This window comes from Ahaetulla prasina, chromosome 13 (assembly GCF_028640845.1).
Source record: "Ahaetulla prasina isolate Xishuangbanna chromosome 13, ASM2864084v1, whole genome shotgun sequence".
In the NCBI taxonomy this organism is placed as follows: Eukaryota; Metazoa; Chordata; class Lepidosauria; order Squamata; family Colubridae; genus Ahaetulla; species Ahaetulla prasina.
In genome coordinates, this window is record NC_080551.1 from 17,245,489 (window position 1) to 17,263,167 (window position 17,679).

A 17,679-nucleotide genomic window follows, 5' to 3' on the forward strand; every position below is an offset into this window, starting at 1 on the left:
ACATTGCTGTTTCTCTTTTAAGTCTGCAAAATGCAAAATAATTTTTTGCCAAAGTTTGTAATACTGCCTGATTCTTCAGGCCCTTGTTTATAAACTATCTGGACTCAGAATACACAGAATAATGGACTTATGGTTTTTATTTTTTTAAAAAATAAAAACAACGTCATTTGCAACATACTTTAGACTACAAATAAGTAGTCAAATCATAAAACAGTATTCAGTACTGTGTAACAAATCCACCAAACCAATGAAGCAACAATATATATACCAGCAGAAGCAGATCTGTTTCTGTTAAAACTAGGAGATTCACATGAAGATTGAAATAAAGGGGTTTATAAGAATTTTAGAAGTCCCAATGCATTTGAGAACCTCTAAATCGAAACTGCAACTTTCAACAGTGTACTGGATCTCAGAAAACACTTGATAATCAAATATGTTTTAGGTACTCTATAACTCATGGCCAGCAATCCATTGAGAGGCCTTAGATCAGATGGCTTAAATTGACTCTGCATCTCTACAGATACTACATTTGGTACCATTGAGCAGACAAAGTCAACAACTGATGTTGGGGGACCAGCAACACAGGGAATCCTTGCAGTGGTGAAATCCAAATTTTTTTAATTTATTTTTTATTTGCATTTATATTTTATTTGCATTTATATCCCGCCCTTCTCCAAAGACTCAGGGCGGCTTACACTATGTGTTACTACCGGTTTTGTGGGCGTCGCTTGGTGGGCATGGTCTGGCTTACTGGGCATGGCTTGGTGGGTGTGGCAGAGGATTCCCTGCCACACCTACCCCACTCTGGGGCCAGCCAGAGGTGGTATTTGTCGGTTCTCTGAACTGCTCAAAATTTCCGCTACTGGTTCTCCAGAATCTGTCAGAACCTGCTGGATTTCACCCCTGAGTCCTTGACATAAGACCACAACTGGGACCAGAATTTCCATTGCTAAGTGAGGCAGTTGTGATTCATGCCTGACTTAAGACCCTTTTGCCATGCTTGTTAAGTGAATACTGCAGTTGTTAAGTGGAATGATGTCATTAAACAAATCTGACTTCCCCCATTGACTTTGCTTGTTGGAAGCCAGCTGGGAAAGTTGCAAATTATGATCACATGACCCTGGGAAGCGGCAACTGTTGTAAATACATGCTGGTTACCAAGCACCTGAATTTTAATCACGTGACTGTGGAGGTTCTGCAATGGTCGTAAGTGTGAGGATCACTTATAAATCACTTTTTTCAATGCCATTGTACCTTCAAATGGTGGCTAAGTTGTTAGTCAAGGACTACCTATAATAATAGCAATAACACTTAGACTTATATACCACTTCACAGCCCTCTCTAAGCAGTTTATAGAGTCAGCATATTGCCCCCCAAAATCTGGGTCCTCATTTTACTGACCTTGGAAGGATGGAAGAGTGACTCAACCTTGAGCCGGTCAGGATCGAACTACTGGCAGAGGGAATGTAGGGTTAGCCTGCAATACTGCATTCTTACCAGCTCTTATGTCCCCATTCTTCCTGAGTCACAGTCCTTGTTCTGTCTTGAAAGTCAGAGGCCAGGAATGGGATCAATGAATGAGTCCTGGCCATTTATAAATCAAATTTGGCTTTCGGATAAGCGACAAGAGGCACGTTGCTTCACCATTACAACAATTTATTTCCGATTTGACTCAAAATGAGGTGAATTCCTCTAAAAATTTATGTAGGCTAACATGATGGCTGGTTTGTTCGATATGGCCTCTTGCCCAGCTTGAATATTCTTCAAAGTTGGATGACATCTCCAAATTACACCTGCTTCTAGATTCAGGGCATTTGTCTTTCTTCTTGACAGAGCTAAGAGACATTGAGTAGCAGTATGGAAATTCTTGCTTCCTTACAAGCTGAAAAGGACTTTTGTAGCCACAGCAATGTGTATTTGATGGATGCATGGTAATATAGCGTAGAGGGGGAGTAGGGCATGCATAAGCGTATTGCCACGTGAAATTTTTTTTTTCCAAGCAGGATCTTTTGCCAGCTCTGTCTGAACTTCTATCCAGGATCATATCTGTTTGTGGAAAGTCTGTGATTCATTGCTTCATTTTATTCATGCATCAGTTTGAGAGCACAGACATTTATCCCAGAGTGTGGGATGTGAGAGACAGAAGTGTAACAGTTAGGGATACTAAATCCTTTTAGATACTATAGCTTTATGCAGTCAGACTTTCCACATTTTGATAAGCTGATGAAAATTAAATAACCACGCCAAACTTTTGAAATTGAAACTCCCAGGGCCATTTAACCATAAGCTGCCTATTTCAATTTGTTAATTTGCTTGAAATATTATATGCGTATGTATGTATGTATGTATGTATGTGTGTATTTTTATTGTGCTTAAGCTTAACAAAAGACATAAAACTCATCGGGCTTCTTGCCTTTTGGGGAAAATTCGATCAAGGATATTTCTGAAGATCTTTTCAAAGCGAATTTGAAAGACTTTCTTGGATTTAGCCATAAATCCTAGTTTACAAAGCACAACTCCTTCTTCCCCATAACATGGTAAAATGAAAGCAAACCACATGATGTATTAGCCTAGAGCCATGAAGGGGAACCTATGATATGTGTGTCCAAAGTGGCACATGAAGCCGTCTCCTGGCCATGTGTGGCCTTGCCTGTTTGTCTTCTGGGTTTCTGGCGCGCATGTGCGCGCGATGATCAGCTGTCCTTTGCATGCGTGGCAGTCCCAAAAACACTGGCGAACTGATTGTCGGATGTGCATGTGCACCAGAACCTGGAAGTTCGACTTTTCCGGAATAGGATCCTTTTGTGTGTGGCAATGCCAAAAACCGGCCTGCGCATGTATGCCGGCCAGCTGATGATCAGGTGCACATGCGCACTAAAACCCGGAAGTTTCGCTTTTTCAGAGTGCGGCCCTGACAAGCATACATGTGTGCGCGTGATGTTTCCGTGCGACCTTTTCGGCACTTGGTGCCAAAAAGGTTTGCATCACTGGCTTAGAGATAGGCAAGCTTTTTATGATGGGGAGGGTGACTTGAAAGCTGTATTTTTAATTTGCAGGGAGCATGTCAATGACATGGTGATATCAACCAAGGGGCAATGCTGAAGTGTTAGAAAATCAGTATATTTGTGTTAAAGGTAACAAAGCTTTAACATCTTATGTTAGAATACAGGTAGTCCTTGACTTACAATCACAATGGAGCCCAAAATTTTTATTGTTGAGTGAGACCTTTGTTAAATGAATTTTGCCCCATTTCTGGCCACAGAATAGAATAGAATAGAATAGAATAGAATAGAATAGAATAGAATAGAATTTTTTATTGGCCAAGTGTGATTGGACACACAAGGAATTTGTGCATGGTGCATATGCTCTCAATGTACATAAAAGAAAAGATACCTTCATCAAGGTACAACGATGGTCAATATATCAATATAAATCATAAGGATTACCAGCAACAAAGTTATAGTCATGATCAAGTGAATCATTGCAGGTGTTAAATTAGTAACATAGTTGTTAGGTGATCCGGCTTCCCCATTGACTTTGCTTGTCAGAAGGTCACAAAAAGTGATAATATGACCCAAGGACACAGCAACCATCATAAATATGAACCAGTTGCCAAGCATCTGAATTTTGATCATGTGACCATGGGGGGTGCTGCAATGGTTGTATGTGTGAAAAATTATCATGTCACTTTTTTCAGTGCTGTTGTAACTTCGAACAGTCACTAAATGAACAGTTGTAAGTTGAGGACTACCTGTACATGCAAAAATTTGGTGATACGACCCTGGGGGTATCCAGCTTGCTATCTCTTCTATCCTAGTAAAAAAAAATTCTGCTTACAGAACATCTGGACCAACATCAAGGTCAGAATATTTTCTTGCTGGACCTGGGAAGATGGCTACGTTGGTCCGAAATCGAAGCAACGGTTTGTTGTCCTTCTTCCTCTCTCTCCATGTCCGGACATTTCAGCCCTCAACTGGACCGCGCTCTTTTAAAACGTTCCATGCTTTGTGGAGTGACCAGAAAGCAAAAGGTAAAATTAAAGATTGAGTGAGGGAAAAATACTTGTTGAGGTCAGTTAGTGAAAAGCAACGAGACCCACTGTTAATAAAAATGTCACAAAATTATTAAATCATTCCTATGTCCTCCATCTTCCCTGAGTCTTCATGCCGCCCAGTTTTAGGTCGACGTTTGGGGCTCAGGATCCCGAACAGCACCCCGGAATCTGGAGAACTGGTTGAATTTTAAAGATTCGGGTTAATGTCAGGGTTCCAAGTAACATCCTCAACGAAAGAAGACTCCGAGGCTTGAAGTTCCTCAAAGTTCCATTTTATTAGAGATGTCCTATTGGCACATCTGGGAAAACCCAAATCTGAAAGCTTCCAGGTTTTGCCCACCCAAAGAAAAGTCCAAGTTCCTGCCCAACACCCACAAGTCCACCACATGGTCCAATCAAACATCCAACTGGAGATGCCTTCTAGCCACACCCCTCTAGGTGCAGGGCAAGATGTCCTTGACTTTCTGAGAAAGGAATGTTATTATGACCATATATCTCACCCCTGCTCCATATAATCCCCCCCTCCCAGTTTCCCACAGCTGTAAATGTGGCAGGCCTGAAGGCCCAACGAAAAAGATGGTTTCCAGGCCCGACATCCTAATAATAAGGATAATCAAAATATGAAAATTCATCTGAGGATAATTTGGATCCTTCACTTTTATGCTAACGAGACCAAAAACGGCCAGTCATAAGTGAGAAGTACTAAACCCACTTGAGAAGAAAGCTAACTGAAGTCATTCATCATCAATAAAAACAGGCTTTGGCTACATCAAGCTCTCCGTCCATGGATAGCATTACTTTACCCAAATGTAACTCAACTGAGAAAACAATTTGCAATCATTTTTTCATTGAACTCTGAAGCCAGTTTAGTCGAAGTGTGCCAGGGGTGGGTTGCTGGGGGTTTGCAGGGGTTCGGGAGAACTTCTAGCTAAGATTCTGTGCAGTTCGGAGAACTCCCAAATCCCACTCCTGACTGGCCCCACTCACCCCACCCCACCCCATCCTGCCCGTTCCACTTTGGCCCGTTTTGGATGCAGATCAGTGCAGGGCATGCATGGAGCCTCAGGGAGGGTGAAAAACTTGCCTACTGGAAGTTTGGGAAGGCTGGAAATGGGCCCGTTTCAGGCCTCCAGAGGGCAAAAATGCCCCCCCCCCGCCGTGGTGCAGGAGGCCAATTAGGCTATGCCCATCATGGCCATACCCACCCAGCAACCGGACAGAGAACCCCTTGCTAAAATTTTTTGAAGCCCACCCCTGAAGTGTGCTAAGAGCAGATCTCCAACCGTTCAGCAATTTCACTAAAGCTTTAGCCATGGAGATCTAGACGGACATCTATAGCTCTGGGACTTCAGGGTGTCAATTGCTGGTGTGGCAAAGCCCTCAAATTAGAAATGTATTTATGAAATAAATTTATATAGCTGCCCAATTCCCACACGGTAATCCACATGCAAGAAGGGATTTCTGCCTTAGGATGCAGAATATTTGCAGGCTTCAGAGAGACAGAATGAGACATTCTTCAGCGGAAGAATGAAGATTAGAGGAAGAAAAATTGAATGGACAGATAGGAGGATATGAAAGAATTGGTAGGTATCTAGTCCCCAACCAATCTACCTCCATTTGATTGCTATTATATTATTAGCCTCTATTTTTTTTTAAAAAAAGCTCTACCGAAAAGAGTGCATCTAAGTTTCCCTTGTAGGTTGAACCCTTAGCCTTGGATTTTAATTCCCTTTCAACTTTCCCATTTTACTTGTTGCCATTGTGTAAGACTAGCCATAAAGCAACAATGGCATATTAAATATTATTTACTCTTGCAAGAACAGTAGTTTAGATTTATTTTAGCTTGTTCCAGAAAACGATTGCCCAATGAGATAAAATAAGCAAAGCAAAAGTCAACTTAAAACAGAGTTTAATTGCTAAAAAGCATAGTTTGGAAACAGGCTCTGGTGGATATGTAACTGAGAAATATTGGACAGGGCAATGTATAAACTGACTCATTTTCGACATGCAAAGGAGATTATTGCAAATGTCACAGTGACTTTTTAATTGTAACAGAAAAAAAAGGGGGGAAAGTTATAACTTACAGTAATTAGATACAGTACTCCGCAGAAAGGTGCGGAGGAAGACAAGAAAAATGACATTTCGTAAATTAAATCTGCCGTTGCTGAATTTATAGAATCCTAGCAATGGAAAGAAATCTTGAAGCCAGTCAGTCCAAGAGCTGATAAGTGCAGAAATCCAAATTAAGTTCTACTGATCATCATGGCTGTGAAGCTTGGACCATAAGGAAGGCTGAGCGCCAAAGAATTGAGGCCTTTGAACTCTGGTGCTGGAGAAGACTCCTGCGAATCCCTTGGACTGCAAGGCGAACAAACAAGTCAGTTCTAGAGGAGATCAACCCTGACTGCTCTTTAGAAGGCCAGATCCTGAAGAGGAAACTCAAATACTTTGGCCACCTAATGAGAAGGAAGGACTCCCTGGAGAAGAGCCTAATGCTGGGAAAGATTGAGGGCAAAAGAAGAAGGGGACGACAGAGAACGAGGTAGCTGGATGGAGTCACTGAAGCAGTAGGCATGAGTTTAAATGGACTCCAGAGGATGGTAGAGGACAGGAAGGCCTGGAGGAACGTTGCCCATGGGGTTGCGATAGGTCAGACACGACTTTGCAACTAACAACAAATCATCTACTATCTGCTGGAATGCATCTTCTGGCTATTGCCTTCTTTCTTAATGATCTCAGTAAATAAATTAGAACACAGAAAAATAAGGTTGGAAGGGACCTTGGAGCAGTGGTGAAATTCAATTTGTTTTTACTACCGGTTCTGTGGGCATGACTTGGTGGGCATGATGTGGCTTGGTGGGTGTGGCAGGGGAAGGATATTGCAAAATCCCCATTCCCTCCCCACTCTGGGGCTAGCCAGAGGTAGTACTTGCCAGTTCTTTTCCAAAAACACCTCACTACTAACCAGAGCATATAAAACATTTGCTAGACCAATTCTAGAATACAGCTCGCCAGTTTGGAACCCTCACCACATCTCTAACATCAATACAATTGAACGTGTCCAGAAATATTTTACAAGAAGAGTTCTCCATTCCTCTGAAAACAATAAAATACCCTATCTGACCAGACTTGAAATCCTAGGCTTAGAAAACTTGGAACTCCGTCGCCTTCGACAAGACCCAAGCTTAACTCACAGAATCATCTATTGTAATGTCCTTCCTGTTAAAGACTACTTCAGCTTTAATTGCAATAATACTAGAGCAACTAATAGATTTAAACTTAATGTCAACCGCTTTAATCTAGATTGCAGAAAATATGACTTCTGTAACAGAATCATCAGTGCTTGGAATACTTTACCTGACTCTGTGGTCTCTTCCCATAACCCTAAAAGTTTTATCCAAAAACTTTCTATTATTGACCTCACCCCATTCCTAAGAGGACCATAAGGGGCGTGCATAAGCGCACAAATGTGCCTACCGTTCCTGTCCTATTGTTTTTTTCTTTTCTCCTTCCTATATATATGCTTATACCTCCTTATATTTACCCATATATGTGTTTATTTACTATATAATCTTTTTGTATGATACCTACATATATTGTTGTGACAAAATAAATAAATAAATAAATAAATAAATAAATAAATAAATAAATAAGTTCTCCAAACTGCTCAAAATTTTAGCTACCAGTTCTCCAGAACCTGTCAGAACCTGCTGGATTTCACCCCTGCCTTGAAGGTCTTCTAATCCAACCCCCTGCTTGAGCAGGAAACTCTACATACCAATGGCTTCTCAGTCTCTTCTTGATTAAGCAAAGCATTAATCACATGCAGCAAATGCCAGCTTCAATTTGATGGAAAATACATTTGAAATTCTTTTCAAAGGATACAGTATTCGTGGTGAAATTCTCATCAGGGTGTTTCTTACGATGTTGTTGTTGCATTTGCATCGGGATCAAGAGATCAAACTATGTATGATCAAACTATGTCTTAGGCAGCATTCAGCATCTTTGGCCTCTCATCTATCCATCACATCCCAAGGTAAACATAGCGAAGGACAATGAATCTCAGCATTTTCTTGGTGTTAGCTCAGGGTTGAAGGGTGGCGTTCTTGGTGCTCTCTGAACTTGGTTGTCGCAGACCTTTTATTACCCAGCTAGGTAACATCATCCATGCTAGAAGTGAGTAGGGCTTGCTGTCTTTTTATATATTAGTGGTTTGTCCTGTCAATGTTTGTGGGAGTGTTTGTTTCTTGGTGGTTCCTTGATTTACTATTTGATTGTTGGTCTAAAGGTATACCATACAATTGGTCGACATTCCACTCAACAATCCAGAAACCAAAAAGGAAACAAAAAAACCAAAAGCTCCTTGCCAGTAAATCATTACCCAGATAAAAGGGATTAACCCCAAAATTAATATTAGATCAATACTAGATGATGTTACCTAATTGGGTAATGAAACATCTGCCAGAAAATAAGGACCCCACAAAATATGATCCAGGTTGACTGGAGTTCTGAACTGGCTGCGTTCCTCAACATAGTAAGCCAAAATATAATAATATAATATAATAATATAATATAATATAATATAATATAATATAATATAATATAATATAATATAATATAATATAATATAATATAATATAATATAATATAATATAATATAATATAATATAATATAATATAATATAATATAATAAACAACAGAGTTGGAAGAGACCTTGGAGGCCTTCTAGTCCAACCCCCTGCCCAGGCAGGAAACCCTATATCATCTCAGACAGATGGTTATCCAACATTTTCTTAAAAATTTCCAGTGTTGGAGCATTCACAACTTCTGCAGGCAAGTTTTTCCACTGATTAATTGTTCTCATTGGCAGGAAATTTCTCCTGAGTTCTAAGTTGCTTCTCTCCTTGATTGGTTTCCACCCATTGCTTCTTGTCCTGCCCTCAGGTGCTTTGGAGAACAATCCAACTCCCTCTTCTTTGTGGCAATCCCTGAGATATTGGAAGACTGCTATCATGTCTCCCCTAGTCCTTCTTTTCATTAAACTGGACATACCCAGTTCCTGCAATACCTTAATTGCATGAATAACTTCATGCAATACCTTAAGCCATCATATAATGGCTTAAGGTATTGCATGAAGCCTGCCAACTATGGCTTTTTCAGGTGACCATGACTTAATACGATGGGTGAATCATCTTAAAAAGTAATATGTAACCCTGTTCTTTACATAATCAGTTTTTCTAAAGGCGTGGCTTTGTATCTGCATAATGACTATATTTTCCTCTTGTTACAAATAATTGCAGTTAATTCAAACCAGGAGCGAGAAGGGAAACGAAAAAGGAAAGAAGTCCACCTCATTTCTACATCGCTGTCTTGTTTCTTTGTTTTCCTTTTCCTGTCCCAAAAGCCAGTAGACCTGAGATTGTCCCATCAACTGCTTGGGGCTAATGCTGCACCTTTTTTTAAAGATGAAAACAGCTCAAAAGCTTGTATAAGCCTGATCCTAGTCAAGTATTTTGCAAACCACACTTTTATTTGTTATTATTTTGGCATCTGCCTGTGTCTTTTGTGTGACCGTGTGAGTTGGCTATGGAACTGCACTTTGACAGTAGAACATTCCATCTTCTGCCACTAACAACCCTCCCACTTCTATGCCACCTTGCCTGTTATACTGTGAGGGGGGTTCAGTAGAACTGTGTGGTGTGAGGGAAGGAAACTCACTTGGACAAGTTCATTGAAACCAATTCAAAGCTACAAGTGAGTTTTTCTGTGGTTGATAGGAGCTGAAACCCAGCAGCTTCCAGAGGGCCATCTCTTAATCATACTTGATGTGGCGGCTAGCAGAAGCAAAGGACCTCAAAGAGTACACTCAAATCCAGATTCTCATTCTCCAAAACATTTATGGTTGTATGATCACATTCCCTTTTGCTTCACATTTTCCAGCTTTTTCTGTTTTCTGGTTTTCTGTTTTTTGTTTTAGGAAAGGGGAAAAAAAGTCAGGCATTATTTTTAGTGTTTATACATACAGAAATTGTAGAGTCGTATTTATATTCCTGATTGGGATTTTGCTCTGATTCTACTTTCACTTTTTAAAAAGAAAATAATTATTATGTATTATGAGGTTTTATTGCTCAAAATTTATGGTGGAAAATTTCAGCGGTTATAATAATTTTACACGCATTAATGAAATACATAAGTAAGTAAATACATTTGTAACCACCTTTTCCTCAACTGAAGCTTTCCTGATACTTTTGGTTTATTATTTTGATTTATTTTCTGTGCTTCTGCCTGACAACTCTTAACATTCCCAGGAAGCACTGAAGTTCATTGAGATCATGTTTATTTTGGCTTCCTGCCTTCCTTCCCGCCTATCAAACTTTTTGTTGGTGCATCTGTTTCGTACAGGAATCCGCTACCAAGAACTCGTGGTTGGCATTCCTAAAGAAGTATATAAAAATGAAAAAAGAGTAGCCCTTTCGCCTGCTGGTGTCCAAGCTTTGGTGAAGCAGGGCTTCCAGGTGCAAGTGGAGCATGGAGCAGGTGAAGAAGCCAAGTTCTCAGATGATCAATACAAAGAGGCAGGAGCCAAAATCGGGGACATGAAAACCGTGTTTGGATCCGATATCGTTCTAAAGGCAAGAATGAAATAAAACTGCCAGGTCTGGTAGGCAGGCAAGATGATTTAACTGCTGGACGGATGGATGGATGGATGAATGGGCAGGACTTTTGAACTTCTCCATTCAAAACTGACTCTGGGCAAGTTGCATATTCTATTTACATGAATAAAGTTGAAAAGGATGAGAGAGAGAGAGAGAGAGTGAGAGAGAGAGAGAGAGACAGACAGACAGACAGACAGACAGACAGTTTAGTGTAGTGGTTAAGCTACTGGCCTAGGAACCAGGAGATGGTGAGTTCTAACATTGCCTTAGGCATGAGAGCCAGCTGGGAGGTTTTGGCCAATCGGAGGAAACTGTGAGTTCTCGTCTTGCTTTAGTCATGAAAGCTGCTTGGGAGGTTTCAGCCAATCAGAAGAAATTGTGAGTTCTAGTCCTGCCTTAGTCATGAAAGTTGGCTGAAGGTAACCTGGGGCCAGTCACTCTCTCTCTCAGGCCAACCCACCTCACAGGGTTGTTGTGGGGAAAATAGGAGGAGCTATTTATAAGCAATAATAAAGATGAGGTAAAAATCAAATAAATAAATATGAAATACAGAATACCTTGTCAGACATGAATATGGCTTTGAATTTATGGAAAAACCAGATTACAGGAAAAAAGAGTTCATAACATTCCCATCCTTGAGTTAAGATTATTCTTTTATTTCTCCAAGCTATCATGCAGTTTTGAATTAATGTTTTAGCCATATCCAGCCATGACAATTTTGTGAATAGTGGTATATGGTTTAGCGCAATGTAGAAACTCAGCCAATTGTGGTATATTCAAGAAACCACCATTAAGCATAGCATAGCAGAATGTAATAGCTGAGTTCAAAATAATATTCAAATATTTGGCTGGCATTTATCACCAATAAGAGTGAAAATATGGAACAAACGTTGAAATATGGGCCAGCAAAGAGGTATAAATCTCAGAGGTGTGAGGAATTGATCACAGAAATCCAAAGTGGAAACGAAATTTCTACTAATTGCTCACCCAATAATTATGATTTTAATGGCTGCAAAGTGTAAAGTAAACTGGGATTGGATTCCTGGTTCAATAAATCATAATCAGTTGGCTTTTGAACAATAATTTAGACTATATGTCATGGTTTGTGATCGATAATAGGGCCACATTATGAGTATGAAGTGGTCATTAGAAAGAAAAATTGTAGCCTAGTCCTCACTTTGGCACATAGTTTGCGTGAGCATGGAATTTTCTTTCTTTTAACAAAGCAATGTAATGTGGCATTTATTCTCTCAAAGGTCAGAGCTCCAATTTTTAATGAACAGTTGGGAATACATGAGACCACCTTACTCAAGGAAAAGGCGGTTCTAGTCAGCTTTATCTATCCAGCGCAAAATCCAGATCTCTTAGAGAAGCTTGCTCAGCGCAAAGCCACCGTCTTAGCAATGGACCAAGTTCCTCGGGTCACAATCGCTCAAGGATATGACGCCTTAAGTTCAATGGCCAACATTGCAGGGTGAGTCCACCTGTGGTGCGATTAATTTTTTTTTACTATTGGTTCTGTGGGTGTGGCTTGTTGGGCATGGCAGGAGAAGGATACTGTAAAATTTCCATTCCCTCCCCACTGCAGGGGAAGGTTACTGCAAAATCCCCATTTCCTCCTGATCAGCTGGGACTTGGGAAGCCGAGAACAGATGGCAGCAGGGCCAGTCAGAGGTGGTATTTACTGGTTCTCCCAACTTCTCAAAATTTCCGCTACCGGTTCTCCAGAACTGGTCAGAACCTGCTGAAACCCACCTCTGGAGTCCATGTTATTCTCTTTGTACTCATGGTTCCTCAGTGCCTGTTTCACTGTATTAGAGATGGGCAGTTATAGAATAGACTAGAATAGAATTCTTTATTGACCAAGTGTGATTGGACACACAAGGAATTTGTTTTGGTGCATACGCTCTTGAAGTACATAAAATAATTATTTGGTGGTATTGGGCATTTTTTTGGGCAGAGGGAGAGCAGAGCCATGGCATATAAATTTCCCTGGTTTGGGAGAAGTTATTTTATTAAGCTTGCATGTTTTTAAGGATTATTTTGGGAACTATGCTACAGAGTTTTGTTTTGTTTTTAAATGACCCCTGCTTCAAAAACAGCAGAAAGCCTTCATTACTGATTTTTGGCAGTTGCAGTTGGATGAGATTCCAGAAAACAGGGTGCAGAAAAGGTTGGGAGATATTTATTTATTGGCCTTAAAGGGCCCCTCAACTCAAACAATGTGACTCTGAATAGCATACAACACAAAGCCAGTAGGACTGTATGCAGTGCTAAAGCTTTGGTTTGTCCACTCATCTCTGTATATATCGTACTAGTTTATGTATGAGAGCCAGTTTGGTGTAGTGGTTAAGGCATTGGACTAGGAGCTGGGAGATCAGGAGTTCTAGTACTGCCTTAGGCACAAAGCCAGCTGGGTGATCTCAGGCCAATAGTCTCATTCTTGGCTTTAGGAAGGAGGCAATGGAAAACAACTGCTTCCGAAATTTTGCCAAGAAAACTATAAGGATTTATCCAGGGAGTCAACAGAGGTTAAGACTGATTTGAAGGCGCGCGGGTATGCACACACACACACACACACACACACACACACACACAAGCACACATATGTTTATATATGATGTACGGACATGAGGAATGGGATCGTATAAAAATGAGGGCAGCTGTGACTGTTTGATAGAAATCCCATCTTTTTCTACATGCATCAAAAATAGATGTCGATAGGTTTGGGACTTCAACTGTGAAGTCCCAGTTGTTCTCTTGACTTCTTTATTCCCTTCCCTCGCATGACCACTCTAGGAACAGAGTTCTCTTTCTTGTCATCCTTGTTCAATTATAAGATGTTGCATTTCTCCCTAACCTCCTATTTAAAGTTTTATCTCCTCTAATCTAAGGATAACTAATTTCTGGCATCTCAGATGTGGGAAACCAGTAGTGGAAACTCAGTCAATTGCCGTGTTGGAAACATCCCAAAACATGGGAAATTCTCAACGGTCTTATTTCTTATATTTGGTTCTTACTTAAGTGAGAAAAAAAAAGTTTAAGATGGATTAGAAAGAATAACACTGGGGAACCAGAAGACCATACTCCATCCAAATGTTCCCTGGGAACCATAGAGCTCTTGTTATTCTTTGGTTGCTTACAGTAGCTTCTCTGAGGCCAATTCTCTTTTGACTAGAGCCCAAGTCCTCCCAACTAGTTATGTCTTTTGGGCCATCCATTGTGGAGTTAGCATTGTGTTCTGCCCTGGAGTACCTGTATCCGTCTGTCTCCTGTGTTCATTGAAATCTCGTGAGAATATTTAAATCTCCAAAATCTCAGGATCGGATCAGGAGATCTCCAAATTTTAAAACATTATTGTGAGAGCGAGTAGTTGTGTTGGGGTTCTGGTATGTGCCATACACCACTGCCAATCTTTGATTAGTATTTCATTTCATCCAAGAAAGACTAGGCTAACTTAGGTTCTCTCCAGATAGGCTTGGACAACAGCTTCCAGAAATTCCAGCATTTCTGGAAGACACTCAACCTTCTGGTTATGCTAACAGTAACCACACAGTTCTTAAATACCACCTTAATAAAACAAACATTACACAATTCGACTTCATTATTTTCAAATCCAGAGCAGATTCAAAACAACTGGGTAATTAAATCATCTGGATGTATTAGTTTCCAGCCTAGTTCTGTCACATCTGTTCTGGAAGAGGCTTCGTGGTCTTTTGATAGAACTGTATCTCATCTTGTTTGGTATCAACCCAAACTTGCTGAGAGATGGGTGGCTGATTCTAACATCTCTGACGTCTGCTTTTGGTCGTGCCAAAACAAGACCGGGGGTTTTACTGCCTTTTGAAATGTCCTTCCTTCTGTGATTCACATTCAAGTTACGGTTACTAAAGAAAATCAAACGAGAATTCCAGACATCTCTTACAAACCAACCAACTTTAGCTGGATTGAGTAATGTGAACTGGATTCCACAGTAGATCAAAACAATAGAACGTCTTGTGACCTTAAAGATGAACAGATGTATTATGTGTGGGCTCTAGTACACTTACACTTTTTGCCACTATAAATCAGTTTTAGAAAACCTTAAGACTCAGTGGCTGCCATGAGCTAATGAGATTGCTCTCTGGTTTCTGCCATGAAATGTGTTTTTAGGTTTGGCATGAAGTTCACATACCAACCTGGCTTTCTTTTCCATTACGGTCTTTCGTGCAGGCAAAACTCAGCTCGTAGACAAATGAAAGGTTTTGAAAAAAACAACACTGTGCTATAATGTCTATAAAATCTCTATGGAAATGTCAGCAGATTCAGTAAGGTTGACTGCCTTGAGTTGACTGAAAAAGACGATTAAGCAAGCCTTAGATAAATGTCTCTCAACTTCCACTGCTGTAAAATGAGTGGACTTCAACTCCCAGAATCCCCCAGCTAGCATATTGATCAGGGGTCTCCAACCTTAGTAACTTTAATCCAAAACAAGTATCTTTCACTAATTAGTTCACTAATTTAGTTCAGCATTCAATACCATCATTCCAGACATTCTTCTAACTAAGCTAAACCAGCTACAGGTACCGGAACAGGCTTGTAAGTGGATCACAAGCTTCCTAACAAACAGGAAGCAGCAGGTGAAGCTAAGCAAGATCACATCAAATACCTGTACAATTAGCACAGGGGCCCCCCAAGGCTGTGTGCTCTCCCCACTTCTCTTCTCTCTGTATACCAATGACTGCATCTCCAATGATCCATCTGTTAAGCTACTGAAGTTCGCAGATGACACAACAGTGATTGGTCTCATTCGAGACAATGACGAATCCGCATATAGACGAGAGGTCGAACGACTAGCCTTGTGGTGCAACCAAAACAATCTGGAACTGAACACACTCAAAACCGTAGAAATGGTGGTAGACTTTAGGAAAAACCCTTCCATACTTCCACCTCTCACAATACTTGACAACACAGTATCAACAGTAGAAACCTTCAAATTTCTGGGTTCTATCATATCGCAAGATCTCAAATGGACAGCTAACATCAAAAACATCATTAAAAAAGGACAACAAAGACTGTTCTTTCTGCGCCAACTCAGTAAGTTCAAACTGCCCAAGGAGCTGCTGATTCAATTCTACAGAGAAATTATTGAGTCTGTCATTTGCACCTCTATAACTGTCTGGTTCGGTTCTGCAACCCAACAAGAAAAACACAGACTTCAGAGGATAATTAGAACTGCAGAAAAAATAATTGCTACCAACCTGCCTTCCATTGAGGACCTGTATACTGCACGAATCAAGAAGAGGGCCATGAATATATTTGCAGATCCCTCGCATCCTGGACATAAACTGTTTCAACTCCTACCCTCAAAACGACGCTATAGAGCACTGTACACCAGAACAACTAGACACAAGAACAGTTTTTTCCCGAAGGCCATCACTCTGCTAAACAAATAATTCCCTCAACACTGTCAGACTATTTACTGAATCTGCACTACTATTAATCGTTTCATAGTTCCCATCACCAATCTCTTTCCACTTATGACTGTATGACTATAACTTGTTGCTGGCAATCCTTATGATTTATATTGATATATTGATCATCAATTGTGTTGTAAATGCTGTACCTTGATGAACGTATCTTTTCTTTTATGTACACTGAGAGCATATGCACCAAGACAAATTCCTTGTGTGTCCAATCACACTTGGCCAATAAAAATTCTATTCTATTCTATTCTATTCTAATTCACAACATCCAACATTCGGAGGGAGGGAGGAAAGGAAGAAAGGGAGGAAGAAAGGGAGGAAGGGAGGAAGGGAGGAAGGAAGGAAAGAAGGAGGCCATCTAACACAAGTTGGTCTTGAATGCTTTCAAAATGCTGTGCAGACCTTTTAAGCCACAAAATAAACCCACTTCATTTTTCTCTTGGAACATCAAGATCCACTAACCAAATAGAGCCAGGTACGCAATAATGGCTCAAACAAACATTCAGGAAACAAAAATTAAGGAACAGGATGCTCAGCCTAAGAATGTAGAAATCAGCACCACAACTAAACAAAAAGATCCTTTTGCCAAAAAAAAAAAAAAAATCTACTCTGACAAACTGGGAGAAAAACATTCTACCCAATGAGCATAATGTAATTTGAGAGGTGGAGAAAACATTTTGTATGGTCAGGTTTCTGGATTAGACGACTCCATCTCCACTCTGCTGTTGCATACCCTCTGCTATCTCAGCTATTTCTTTCTTAATTTTAATGGATTTATTATCTTACTGTCCTAATCTTTTATAGTATTGTTTTATTGCCCAGAGTTGCATGACTGCAAGGTCAGTGGAGAATACGTTTAATAAATAAGCAAATAATAAATAAATAAATTTATTAAATTTATACACCGCTCATCTCGCAATTTGAGGCCACTCTGGGCGGCTTACAACATAAGAAATGTCCTTGACTAGGCATTTATTGGGGTGTAACAAGCAATGGTATGAACTGGGAGGACATGATGAAGATGATGATGACGACGATATCCATCTATGGCCTCTCAGCTAACAGAGAAAGGCAATTTTTATTTTTTTGTTTTACTGACAGATTATTTATTTGTTGGAGATATTTGGTTGCCGTGGCTGGTCTAAACAATCCTATATTTTTTTTTGTCTACTGTGTTTCCCCAAAAAGAAGAGCCTGTCTTATTTATTTTTTTTGAACCCTGAAATAAGCACTTGGCCTTATTGTCATGTGCTCAAAAGACAAATTGGGCTTATTATCAGGGGATGTCTTATTTTTGGGAAAACTAGGGTATTAGTTCATTGAGTCCGTTGTTATTTATTTCAGATACTTGCTGTGGTAGCAGTTCCAGTGTTTTTTTCTTTTTTGTCCTTTTTCTTTTTCCTAGGTACAAAGCCGTTGTTCTCGCAGCCAATCACTTTGGAAGGTTTTTTACTGGGCAAATCACAGCTGCTGGAAAAGTACCTCCTGCAAAAGTAGGGTTCA

At 40.2% G+C, this 17,679-nt stretch overlaps 1 protein-coding gene across 1 annotated transcript in view; it reads left to right on the forward strand.

Annotated features, from left to right (window-relative positions):
- The window catches only part of NNT (nicotinamide nucleotide transhydrogenase), a 58,043-nt gene that overhangs the window by 1,071 nt on the left and 39,293 nt on the right, over positions 1–17,679 (forward strand). The window contains exons 2-5 of the mRNA XM_058156512.1: positions 3,840–4,030; positions 10,458–10,687; positions 11,968–12,185; positions 17,582–17,669. Coding sequence (XP_058012495.1) covers positions 3,892–4,030; positions 10,458–10,687; positions 11,968–12,185; positions 17,582–17,669 — 675 coding nt within the window. The 5' untranslated portion in view covers positions 3,840–3,891. The remainder of the gene's footprint in view (positions 1–3,839; positions 4,031–10,457; positions 10,688–11,967; positions 12,186–17,581; positions 17,670–17,679) is intronic.